A 12,507-nucleotide genomic window follows, 5' to 3' on the forward strand; every position below is an offset into this window, starting at 1 on the left:
GGCTGTTGGTGCCAGGTGGACTGGTTTGAGTATTTCAGAAACTGTTGATCTCCTGGGAGTTTCATGCACAACAGTTTACACAGATTGGTGCGAAAAACAAACGAACAAAAAAACATCCGCAGGCTGAAACACCTTGTTGATGAGAGAGCTCAGAGGAGAATGACCAGACTGGTCTGAGCTGACAGGGAGTCAATAGTAGCTCAAATAAGCACTCTTTACAACCATAGTGAGCAGAAAAGCATCTCAGAATACAGAGTTCACATTTTACCCATTCTGATGTTTGATGTGAACATTAATTGAAGAACTTCAACTGTATCTGCATGATTATATGCAGTGTGCTGCTGCCAAATGATTGGATTATTGCATAAATAAGCAGGTGTACAGGTGTTCCTATTAAAGTGGACAGTGGGTGTAGTTTGCTAAATAAAACACGCAGATTCTGAAAAAGTAAAGTAGGCTTATAACCATAATAGAAATGCATTAACATTCAGCCTAATAACACCACCATATTCCACAATCAGTGGTTGTGTGTGCTTTTTGCAGTTCTTCTCAAAGCAAGGCGGCTGTTTAGAGATTGCCACCCTTGGTTCATTTTCACTGTTCAATTTAATCTGTATTTTATTTTGACTGAGGCAACATTGGGGTTTGTTCAACTTGTACACACTTGTACTGTTTATTCAACAATCAGTGTTTGTTGACAACTCTGGTGTGTAACCATTATTTCCAATCTGGTTATCTCCCCTTGTTAAACATAGAACTTCCCATTCCAGATTTAGTCCCCCTTTGCCGTTATAATAACCACCACTCTTCTGGGAAGGCTTTGCAGATTATGAAGTGTGGCTGTAATGATGTGCTGATTCAGCCACAAAAGTGAGGTTAAGCAATGAAGGTGGGTCTGAGGCGTAGTCAGCATTCCATTTCTTCCCAAAGATGTACAGTGGAGTTGAGTTCAGCGCTCTGTGCAGGCCACTCAAGTTCTTCCACACGAACCTTGGCACACCATATCTTCATGTTCCTCACTTTGTGCACAGGAACATCGCCATGCTTTCAATGTCATGCTACTGAACATGTTGGTTCAACTGCTACGTAATTATCAGCCTGGACAAGTTTTCCAGATATGGATGTAGACAACATCCTTGTGCTCATTAAAAGAATACTAGGGAGTATGAAAGTAATCGAGCTTTAAGGAGGGCTCTGTTGAGGATATGAGCTGAGTCATGTCATGCTATTAATTTGCAGAAAATCATGGATTGCTTTCTGGATGGTCACTGACTGAAATTTGTGACCAACAAGCTGTTTAGGCTGCTGTGTCTGGATCAGATTTGAAATCAGGTCTAACTCTGCCAGCTAAACACTGTGCTGCATTCAGCATTTCTGCACAGTCAGCACAATTGATGTCTGGGCCAGTCACTGGATCTTTAAGACGGTCAATATGCCCATTAATTACACAACATTATGTAGCCATTGGACCACTAGTCAGTCAAATGGTGTATTGTGTAATACACCAAGCAGATAGTACAGAGGAAGAACCTCTTAGTTTAGTTTCTGACTTTTGGAAGATCTCAGCATGCATGCACCCATGCACAAGAATGTAACCTGGTGGTTCACAACAGTTGACACCATGAGACTGAGTCTTGTGAACTTTATAAATATACATATACAGGACATATAAATGCTGGCCAATCTCTTAGCATTCATGAAACCACACAGATAATTGGTGAAACATCAAAACACTCATTACATTTAGCTAAACTCTTTTTGTTTTGTTTTGTCTCTATTGCAGTCTGTACTACAATACCACAAACTGACCTGGTAATTAGACTGATTCCTATCTGCATCAAGATTCCACACTATATAATTCACGTGTGTTGTCATACCTATAATACTCTGAGCAAGAAAGGAACTGCAGGTCTAGGACTAGGTCACTCTCTCCATTCTCCTGTTTCAGCCCTCACTTCTGGCACTGATCCTAGACGCTATTAAAATGGAGTGCTGCTATCAACACGTCCGGCACTTTTCCACTGCCTGTGTAAACATGCAAGCGTCAGTTCCTGCTGGACCCTCGGTGGCAGGATGCTTCCACTCACTGTTTATTTCACTTTCTCTGCAACTGCTCATTAAAAAGCAGTGTTTTACAGTCTCCCAGGACAACTGACACCTGGCCTGAGCCTAATAAAAGTCATTTAGGCTGGTCATTTATTTACACCAGTGCCGCTTTCCCCTGAGCTCACTGGTCTTTGTGGGGGAAACTGACATTTACCTGAGCAGATATGAAAAAGAATACTAAATTGACTTGTATGAAAAAGTGTAGCCATAAAGCTTGAACTGCACAATGACATTGAGGATGCCCATTTCAGTGAGACACAAGGTTTATTACTTTCCCAGCGTAATCACTGTGTTAAAATGCTTCTTTTAAAAGGGTTTAATTTTACCTTTTTGGTAGAAAGAGTGGATGGACAGCAATCTCCTCCATCGTATTGGCAGTAGGCTCGGTTGTTGATCGTATCACACCAGCCATCTCCACCAAATGGCTTAGAGGAAAGATAATTAGCTTTAGAGACTCTCATCTTTAAAACACAATCATCTTTATCTCCAGCAATAGCATATTTCTGTAATTTCCTGCAGCATTTTCAGTAAACATTTGTGTGATGATAGGCCACAGCTATTCAACACATTTATTTAAATCACAAAAAACTGTCACCTGGGCAACATAACTGACTACAATGTAGTTGATTTTTTTGTTTTTCTTTTTACTTTTAGAGTCAGGGTTGTACATGATTCCACAGGAATCCCCAGGAATAGTTGCTGAAGACTGTCATATCACAGCAAACCAGTGACTACATTTCCCATCCTGCACTGCGGCCTACAAACATGGCCACCATGGACTGCAATTCCCAGAACACTCATTCATTCTAATCATGCACACCTGCATCCAATCTCACCCACAATCACACCACAGTTTAAAAGGACTCTCTAGGCATTCACTCTTTGCGAAGTATTGAGTGTCGTCACCATACCAAGCATTTGTTATATGTTCATTTTGTTTCATGTTCATTGATCTTGTTTCTTGTTCTCGTTTCTTGCCTTGCCTAGTTTATACCTGCTTGCAGATCATCTGACCCATTGCCTGTTGTTTGACCACACTATTGTCTCATGATTTGGATTTGTCTGCCTGCCTCTCCTTATCAAAAGCTCTTATCTGCACTTGCATCCATCCTAACCCTCATTACGTGGAATATGTGACAAGGACTTTTTTTTTAACATGAACCACTAGGGCTATCTATCCATCCATCCATTCATCCATCTTCTATACTGCTTATCCTTCCTTCAGGGTCATGGGGAACTCTGGAGCCTATCCCAGGGAGCATTGGGCACAGGGCGGGGTACACCCTGGACAGGGTGCCAATCCATCTCAGGGCACACTCACATACACATTCACACACCCATTCATACACTACGGACACTTTGGACATGCCAATCAGCCTACCATGCATGTCTTTAGACTTGGAGAGGAAACCGGTGTAAGGGCTACCTATAACCACAATATATTAGTGTACTGCTCAATATGTGCTTGATTCTTTGTCTTCTGATCTTTATATTAGTCAGAAGTATGAAACATTATATTTCATAATATTACATTTTAATTTAAATTGAATGAAACAGCTGATAGTACAGGCAGTGTGTTGGTGTAGTGGGTAGTGTTTCTCCCCTTGGCTGCATAAGCTTCCTCCGGGTTCTCCGGTTTCCTCCCACTGCCTAAAAACATGCCAGTAGGTGGACTGGCAAAGATAAATTGCTCCTATGTGTGTAAGAGTGTGTGAATGTGTGTGCATAGTTCTACAGTCATTTAAAATAAATAAGTACACCCCAATGAAATTCTTGGCTTTTTTGACGTATTTGGACAAGCAAATATTTGATAATCTTTGAAACAGTGCCTATTAATAAAGTTGATACTTGAACAAAACCACAAGGAAAAATGAGCTTTTCAATCGTTTATTCAACAGAAATATAAATAGGTGATATTTTTCTGTGGAAAAAGTAAGTAGACCCTTGGTCTCAGAAGCTAGTATTGCCCCCTTTAGCAGGAAGAATTTCTTGTAGGCGTTTTGCATAATTGTCCAAGATGTTTGAGGGTTTTCTTGCATGTACTGTCCATTTCAAATCCCCCCACAACATTTCAGTGGGATTCAAATCTGGATTTGATTAGGCCATTCCATAACCCTCCATTTCTTCTGTTTGAGCCATTCCTTGTTAGATTTGCTAGTGTGCTAAGGATCATTATCCTGTTGAAAGGTCCACTTCTGGTTCAACTTTAATTCAAATCTCTTTGATATGATACAGAATTCATCAATGAAAGCAAGTTGTCCAGTCCCTGATGCAGCAAAGCAACCCCAAATGATGACATTTCCACCACTGTGCTTCACAGATGGTATGAGGTGCTTCTCCTGAAAAGCTGTCTTTGGTCTGCACCAAACATGTCTGCTGTTACTGTGGCCAAACCATTCTATCTTTGATTCGTCTGTCCAGAGCACATTATTCCAAAAGGCCTGGACTTTTGGCAAACTGTAGTCTTGCAATGGCTTTTTCCTGGCACACCTCCCATGCAGGTCAAATTTGTTCGATCTCTTTCTGATTGTAGAAGTGTTCACTTTGACACCAACAGTTGCAAGACTTACTAGGCTGAATTTGCTGGGACGGACAGTCCTGGACAAATTGGCAGTCGTTTGAAATCTGTGAAATTTGGAGATTATTTTTCCTCACAGTGGAATGGCATATTTCAAATAATTTGAAGATCTTTTTAAATCCCTTGCCAAACTCATAGGCATCCACAACCTTTTTATGAAGGCCTTAAAGAACTCTTTACATATTGGCATGATTACAATACACACCTCAATAACAAAGGGAACACCAGACACTAGATCTGAGATGGGTATACATAAGACAGGTTCCACCTGCACTCCCTAAGCAGGTTCAGTCTTGAACATCTGATTCGAATTTTATGGATTTCAAGGTGTGAAAAATTTAGGGGTGTACTTACTTTTTCCATGTGAGTGATATGTTTTTTGTGAATTTAGATTGTGAAAATTAGAGTGTATCAACTTTATTAATAGGCACTGTTTCAAAGAGGATCAAATATTTGTTTGTCCAAATATGCCAAAAAAGCCAACCATTTCCATGGGGTGTACTTATTTTTTCACATGACTATATGTGATGATCTGGCATACCATCCAGGGTACATCTGTACCTCATGCACACTGTTCCTACGATAACCTCCAGATCTACTGTAACCCTGACTAAGATAAAGCGATTACTAAAAGAGACTGAGTGAGTGAGGGCTGAAAGTACAGCAAGTAAGCCCTTTGATTTAGGTTTCCATATCATATAATTGGAGGTAAAGACCATTTCTTCATTACTAAACTGAGATATATGTTCTTGTTTACACTGGTTAACTATATGACTAAAAAATTTTTTTTAAAACGTGAACTTAAGTCATTATCACCGTGCTGCACTGTGCTTACTCGGGTCTTAAAGAGCAGTTGGTTCAATTGAATATTGTGGTAGAGTGCCTAACCCCACCTCTTACACCTACCTATAACAAGGTGTGCTATGATCATGAAAACAAAGTTCCACTATACAGGGTGGCCAGTTCAGCCACTATCATCCCTGCTTCAAAAGCAAAATATTAGCAATAACTTATAATTGAATGCTACCCTTTTTTTAACCTCCCACCACTTTCCTGCTAGACACTTTTCAACAACAAATCAACTATGTCAACTCCTCATGTTACACCTTGTTTTCAGGAGGACAGCAAGAGAAGGAGAGAGTGAAGAGTGAGTGAGGGAGGTATGTGTCTTCTTCCCCCTGATGTGTCATTTCTTGATTGTGTGCATTTGAAAGATAAATGTGTATATTCCAAGGAAGGTAAAAGTTCCAGACCACAGGGATAGAGCAGAATCACTGAGAAAACTCTCGGAGGGGGGTCTTGTCTAAATCTGAACTACTCCCCAAGCTTGGACCAGTGCCCTCGCTGCATGCAGAATTTTTGGTAGTCATCCTTGGAGTTTTCCCCAAAAGGTTTTTAAGCTTACCGTCTTATTCTCGTGAAATCTCTACAATGAGCTCTTATACTTTCTTAGTAAAAGTTCTCCACAATTAGACTGACAATACTTTTCTCTTTTATTTTTGTGTTTATTCCATTTGACAGAAAAAAAGTGTAGGTTTATTAATGTGGGTGGACCAAAGATGTGTCTAACGAAATCATTCAGCTTGTTAATCCTTTGTTGCATCATCCAAGTGAAGATACATAATGATACATGATATATAAATAATAAGTAAGATTTTACTAGAAAACTACTAGCATCTGTTTCTGAGCCAACTGAATGTCATAGGTGTAAGTCCATCATCTGAATATATAGAAAATGACTTTACAACTAATACCCCAATTGCCAGATTCTTAATGGTCTTGAGAAAGCAGATCACAGGACAGCCTTTGTGCATTTTTGATTTTACCAGGAACTTTCCACTACAAAATTTAATACTTGCTTTGTTTCAAGGCTCAAGTTTAATGCCTATGGTGGTGCTTTATTTAACAGCTAACACATGAAGCCATTCAAGATTCTTATTAAGCTATTCTATTTTGTTCCAAGAGAAAATCCTACAATTAAATTTGAATGTACTGTATGAACTTCAGGATGAGAAGTGTGGAAAGTATACTTAAAATCTAGTATTTATAGATGTGGGCACCTGGGTGGTCCTTCACTTATTACTTCAATAGTACCTGTCAAAAAATTATGGACTAATCTAGCTAGTTTCGCTTATCATGGTATATTAACTGCTCTGCCATAAGCTTGTGTGTTTTTGTACATTCGTAACCTGTGCCATGATATATATATATATATATATATATATATATATATATATATATATATATATATATATATATATATATATATATATATATATATATATATCATAATATACTTATTGGACAATATCAGAAAGCTCAGTTTGTTCCTTGTCCATCAGGGGTTTATGATAATAGTTTTAAGTCCCCAAAATATTTATGTAATTAATAGAATTTTCTTAATTTTAAGTGTTCTTGTGTGGTAGGGCCTGGCAGTCAGTAGTGTGACTTCTTAAAGCAAATCAAGGCAAACAGGTTTAGGAGTTTAGCCTGAACCAAATTCCAATGATAAATAAATCCAGATAGTAAAGGGCAAGGCATTTCTCAACTAATGTATATAAAGCCAAGCACTGAAACTTTTCAATATTTTACAAAGAGTATGCAATAATCTCACAGTAAGTTCTAATATAGTCTTATTATCAACAGAACCTTGCTTACTGAAGTAGAAGGACATGAATACAAGAAAACACATGGCACAGCTGGAAGGCTGACCTAGATTTCAAGCTGTAGGTCTAAAAAATGCTTTAAAAGTATGAACACTTTAGAGCAAAAATAAATCTGATTGAAAAGAATCAGCCACAACAGACCATGTTTCTCATTCATTGCCTCTGAAAAGATATAAAGCACTATAACTCGGTATTTTCCATGCCTGGAAAACTGAACAGGTGCTAACTAGTTTCCTAAATAGTTCAAGACTACTTTCAAGAAAACACTGTCAATGGCAACACTTTTTGATTTGTAGAAAAACTGTCAGTTAACTTGGCAAACCAGTGTCATACTGTATCATATCCTAAACCAGGTTTTCACTCTACATATACTTTCCACTTCCATGTCAGTGGCCAGGAAAATGAGAGGCAAAATTGCCATGAACTGTGTTACACTTAACAGACAAAATTACACATTACCATCTATTTCTTTCATCTTTTGTCATGGAAGCAGGCATGCTAATCTCATCATTGCATAGTGACGGAATTAATAAGGCCATTACAATAAGCCTGAACATTTGACCCACATGCATGCCATTCAGATCATATGTTTAACTTGGCATCTAAGCACTGAGCTTGTCACTAGCCATCTAAAGGGTTAGTAATCAGAAAGGCTACAAATGGAATTCCATGGATTGTGGGTGGAAAGAGAGAGAAGGTGTTTATACTTACATATAAACCACATTTAGAGAACCACAATTGTTTTCATTGTTTCTGATGGAGTGGCCTCCTCTGACATGCAGTCAGTCTGGGAGCTAAGTATTACTGTCATTAGCACAGACTGCAGGAAAATAACCACTGAATGGTACCATTACATATGGACATATAAGATTCTATCTAATCTATTTTGCAAAAGTAAATTAATTTTATGCATATATTATTTACATACCATAATATATGTGAAAATGTTAATGCCAAAATATTGCTTAAAGCATAAAAATGTGAGGTTTTAACTGCTTGACCATATTGGGGACCAAAACCTATTAATAGCCACTGGAAGAACTGTTGCTGTTCTGTTTATACTTACAGTCTAAGAGAAAATACCAGTAAGAACAAAAGACGGACCTCTAATAAGAGAGATTTTTGTTTATAGCAAAAGCAAGTGTTTTCTCCAGTTGTTTGAGTGGAAACTTTAATTTAAATTTAACTGCTATGTTTATTTTATACAATCATATTTGCTCAGTTTGGGGAGGTTTTAATCATTCTTTAGGGCAGTGTACATGAGGCACTATAAACCAGCTAGATACAGAATTGTAGCTGATGTCTGTGCACACGGTTTAACTTTCTCTGTCTTGGCCAAGTCCCGCTGAACACATTATTGGCTCTCAAAAATAAAACAATCAACCCCAGCCTTATCGCTCACGACTGATGATGGAGTTCTCCAGGCCTCCACTTTGAGCTGGTAGAACTCAATCAAAGTACTTGTTCTTTTCCAGCTGAAAAGGAGCAGATGTGGACCCTAACATAGTTTATCAAATTTTCCGTGGCACACTTGACATATCGGGCCAGTAAACACTGAGATGAGATCCAACTGAAAATCTCTTCAAAATGAAACATCATGAAAACATGAATAACCGAGATAGGTATTTTGCTCGAAACTCATAACATCAGAACTCCGGAAAGAGTCATTATATAAATGATAACTGTTCTGGTGTTTTGCAGACCTTGCCTAACAAAGTTTGTTTACAGTAGGCAATGCGGATTGTGGCTCAATACTTTACAAAACTCTAAATAAGACTCACCTCACATGACTGAATGCAGTGGATCTGTTCAGGATTGGGATGCCATTTCATTGTGCCTGTACATACAACGCTCTACACATACAAACACACACAGATGCACATCCACAAAGATAAAAAGACAAAGATCATGTCATTATCCATTCTTGTTATTGTGACTTTATATAACTGTATGAACAGATTCAAATCATCTTTAGTAGTTTCCTTCCAGCTGAGGCCACCCTGTATTAACTGTACATAGCAAGGACATAAAATTCTAAAAAGAATGAAACTATAAAATACATAGGAAACACTATTTTAATCAGTGACATTCTGTTGTTTGGACAAACATTTTATTGAAATGACACAGAACAGCCATTCATAGCCATGTATGGAAATCAGATCTGTTCTTAACATAGTTTTGACATCGAAATCCTGGAAATCAGTACCTTATCTCCTTATCTTAGCATGACCTTTACTCCAACGCTCTTACCCAATCTGCAAAAGTTTTGGATAACGTTCCTGGAAAGCACACTTTATGTAAGGGTGCTGAAGTATGGATGTAAACAGTGGGGAAAAAGCCTGATACCTTGAGAGACTTGAGTGCTTGGTGTGTGGTATTTTAATTGTCTTCTGTATAAACATTTCCACCAAAATCATCAGTTACAAATTGGTATGGAGACAAGTAAATGAATTTGGCCTTTAAAAGAGGAATTGAGAAGCAATTTTAGAGTAAAAAGAAAAAAAAAAGAAAACTGGGCCAACCTATCATTCAGCTATATTAATAATATGACAATTTGGTTCAGGTTGACTCAGACTGTGGTGCAAGGTCAAATGTTCAAATTCATAACTTGCTTTCAATCCTGAACCATGACGACTAATGTAGAAACCCCTCTTCTGGAAAAGCAGTTTTAAGTCGTTTAACATCTCAAATATTCAAAGATTATTTGTAAAGGCTCAAACTTGATTGTGTGTGATGTGTTTTCCTTTCACAAGTGGACAGCATGCAATGTTATCAGGCAGGAGAGTCAAGCTGAGGATGAAAAACCTGGTCCCAAATTATTGATATGTGTTTGGCAGCTGTCACGAATCGTGACGGAGCAGAGATAGGACGGATGCAAGTGCAGGATGAACAGTTGTTTATTTAAAAGAGAGACAGGCAGACAAATCTAAAATGTGATACAAAACGTAATCCACAAACATGCAAGAGGTCAGGCGATTGGCAAACAGGCATACACGGGGCAAGGCAGGAATCTAGGTCAATAAACAAAACACGAAACGAACTATGACGAGGAGCTGGAAGCGGATAATCCAGCGCGAACTAACTCTAAACATGGACCGTGACTATGACTATGACACGAACTAAACTAACTCTAAACATTAATCTTCCGCGTTGTGTGCTGGGAGGCACGTGGTATATATGCGGACATAATCAGCGTCTAAACCGCTAGCAGCTGAGAGCAATTCAGACCCACGTGAAATCCCAGCCAATGACAGAACAGGGAGGAGACAGAAACATAAACAAAACACACGTGTCCAGATGTCATTACAGTCAACAACGGAAAAGCAGGTGCTCGCGCATTCGCGCTTAGAGCACGCTGCTTCAAGGGGGAATCGTGACAGCAGCCCTTGATTTATTAATCAAATCAATTATTTGGTGGGAAAAAATGAGACTCCTGTGGTCATCAGCACCCCATCACACCTGGCTATAATTCATAGATTGTTGCTCAGATGCTAGTTGTATTTGGCACGCAATGCTAAGAAAATGTTGTCAAATGGTCAAAATAGTATGACCAAAAAGAAGTATAAAAAAGTTTACATAAATGTTTACATGAAGGACATAAAGACTGCTACTGAAACTGGATTTCAGGGTAAAACAGCAAATGGTTCCAAATAGCAAACTACTTCACCTGAATCCTGGTGGGAATGACCCAGTGTTTGATTGTATCAGCCGTAGAGTTTTTGGGCAACAGCACGGGGTCACTCAAGGGTACGACACATACTGGGTAGCAGACTGCACCTGCCATGACGCAAAACAAGGCTTCATTTTAATCTGTTGAAAATATTCCTGTGAACACACTGGGACAAAAAAATAAACATGGCCAGAACCAGATTTGGACTGGATTTCAGCTATGAAAGTGTGGCTGTCATTTCTAACATGTGAGACCTGACCAGTAGATCATTTATTATCCTACAAGGTGTAGGAATGCTTAGCAGGTAGCACTGCCACATCACAGCTCTAGAGTATCCAGTTTGATCCTGAGCTCAGGTTACTGTCTGTGCAGAATTTTGTATGTTCTCCCCATGTCTGCAAAAGTTTCCTCTGGGTTCTCCAGTTTCCTCCTTAAATCATAATGGTATGTGGAATGGCTAAGTAAAAAATTGCCCCTAGTTGTGAATTAGCATAAAGGTGTGTATTCATGTTGCCCTGTGATGGACTGGCATCCCATCCAGGGTGTATTGTGATCTTGCACCCAATGTTCCAAGGAAAAGGTTCCAGATGCACTGTGGCGTGTTACTGAAGACTATACTTACTTCCTGACTATACTACATGCTTCCTTTGAAATACTGAATTAAAGTTAGGCAACAAATTATACTGTCACAGTAATTATGTAAAACAATCTGGTTCAATTATTCATTCATTCATGTTCAGTAACCATTTTACTCTGGTCAGGGTCGTGGTGGATCCAGAAACTATCTTAGGAACACTGGGAACATGCACAAGAAATTCCACACAGGCCGTGACCTGAGCTCAGGATTGAATGGAGACCGCTGCAGCTGTGAGGCGGCAGTGATACCAACTGCACCACCATGATTCATTGCTTCAATTATTAACATAAACACAAATAAACAGGTCACATACCTGATGCTATAATATGTTTAATATTGAGCTGTTCTTTGTTGTAATATGTTGCTACTGATACTAAATTACATACACTTGCAATTTGGAAATTTTATACATATACCTGTTTAATTTTTTTATTGCACCTCAAAATTAGAACTGCATCTAAATGTAATATGTAATAGTGGTAACTAGAATAAAACTGAAATGGTGATTTAAAAAAAAAAAAAGATAATTAATCATATTGTGGCAACATTCAGACATGTTTAAATCCTCACCGACGCCAAAACCCTCATCACAGGTATACTCCACCATGTTAAGCTCCAGAGGGACCTGGCACAATCCTCCCATTGTCTTACACATTGAGAAGTCTTCAGTCCACTGCCCATCTTTTGTACAGCGAATCGAGTACTAAAGTGATAACACAAGAGGAATAGTTTGGAATTTATTATGTTCACTCATCAAGCTGAGCTGCAAAATACTCCAATAAATTCCAGTTTTATAAAAATTTAAAATACAATTTTATTGTATTGTCTACATTGTCTGTCTACTGTAATG

At 38.6% G+C, this 12,507-nt stretch overlaps 1 protein-coding gene across 1 annotated transcript in view; it reads right to left on the reverse strand.

The window, feature by feature from the left end:
- The window catches only part of pappa2 (pappalysin 2), a 97,176-nt gene that overhangs the window by 2,019 nt on the left and 82,650 nt on the right, over positions 1–12,507 (reverse strand). Inside the window, exons 19-22 of the mRNA XM_047156612.2 lie at positions 12,228–12,360; positions 11,018–11,127; positions 9,132–9,203; positions 2,433–2,531 (exon numbers count right to left, since the gene is read on the reverse strand). Of these exons, the coding sequence (XP_047012568.2) occupies positions 2,433–2,531; positions 9,132–9,203; positions 11,018–11,127; positions 12,228–12,360 (414 nt within the window). The remainder of the gene's footprint in view (positions 1–2,432; positions 2,532–9,131; positions 9,204–11,017; positions 11,128–12,227; positions 12,361–12,507) is intronic.

Source organism: Ictalurus punctatus, chromosome 7 (genome assembly GCF_001660625.3).
Source record: "Ictalurus punctatus breed USDA103 chromosome 7, Coco_2.0, whole genome shotgun sequence".
Taxonomy (NCBI): domain Eukaryota; kingdom Metazoa; phylum Chordata; class Actinopteri; order Siluriformes; family Ictaluridae; genus Ictalurus; species Ictalurus punctatus.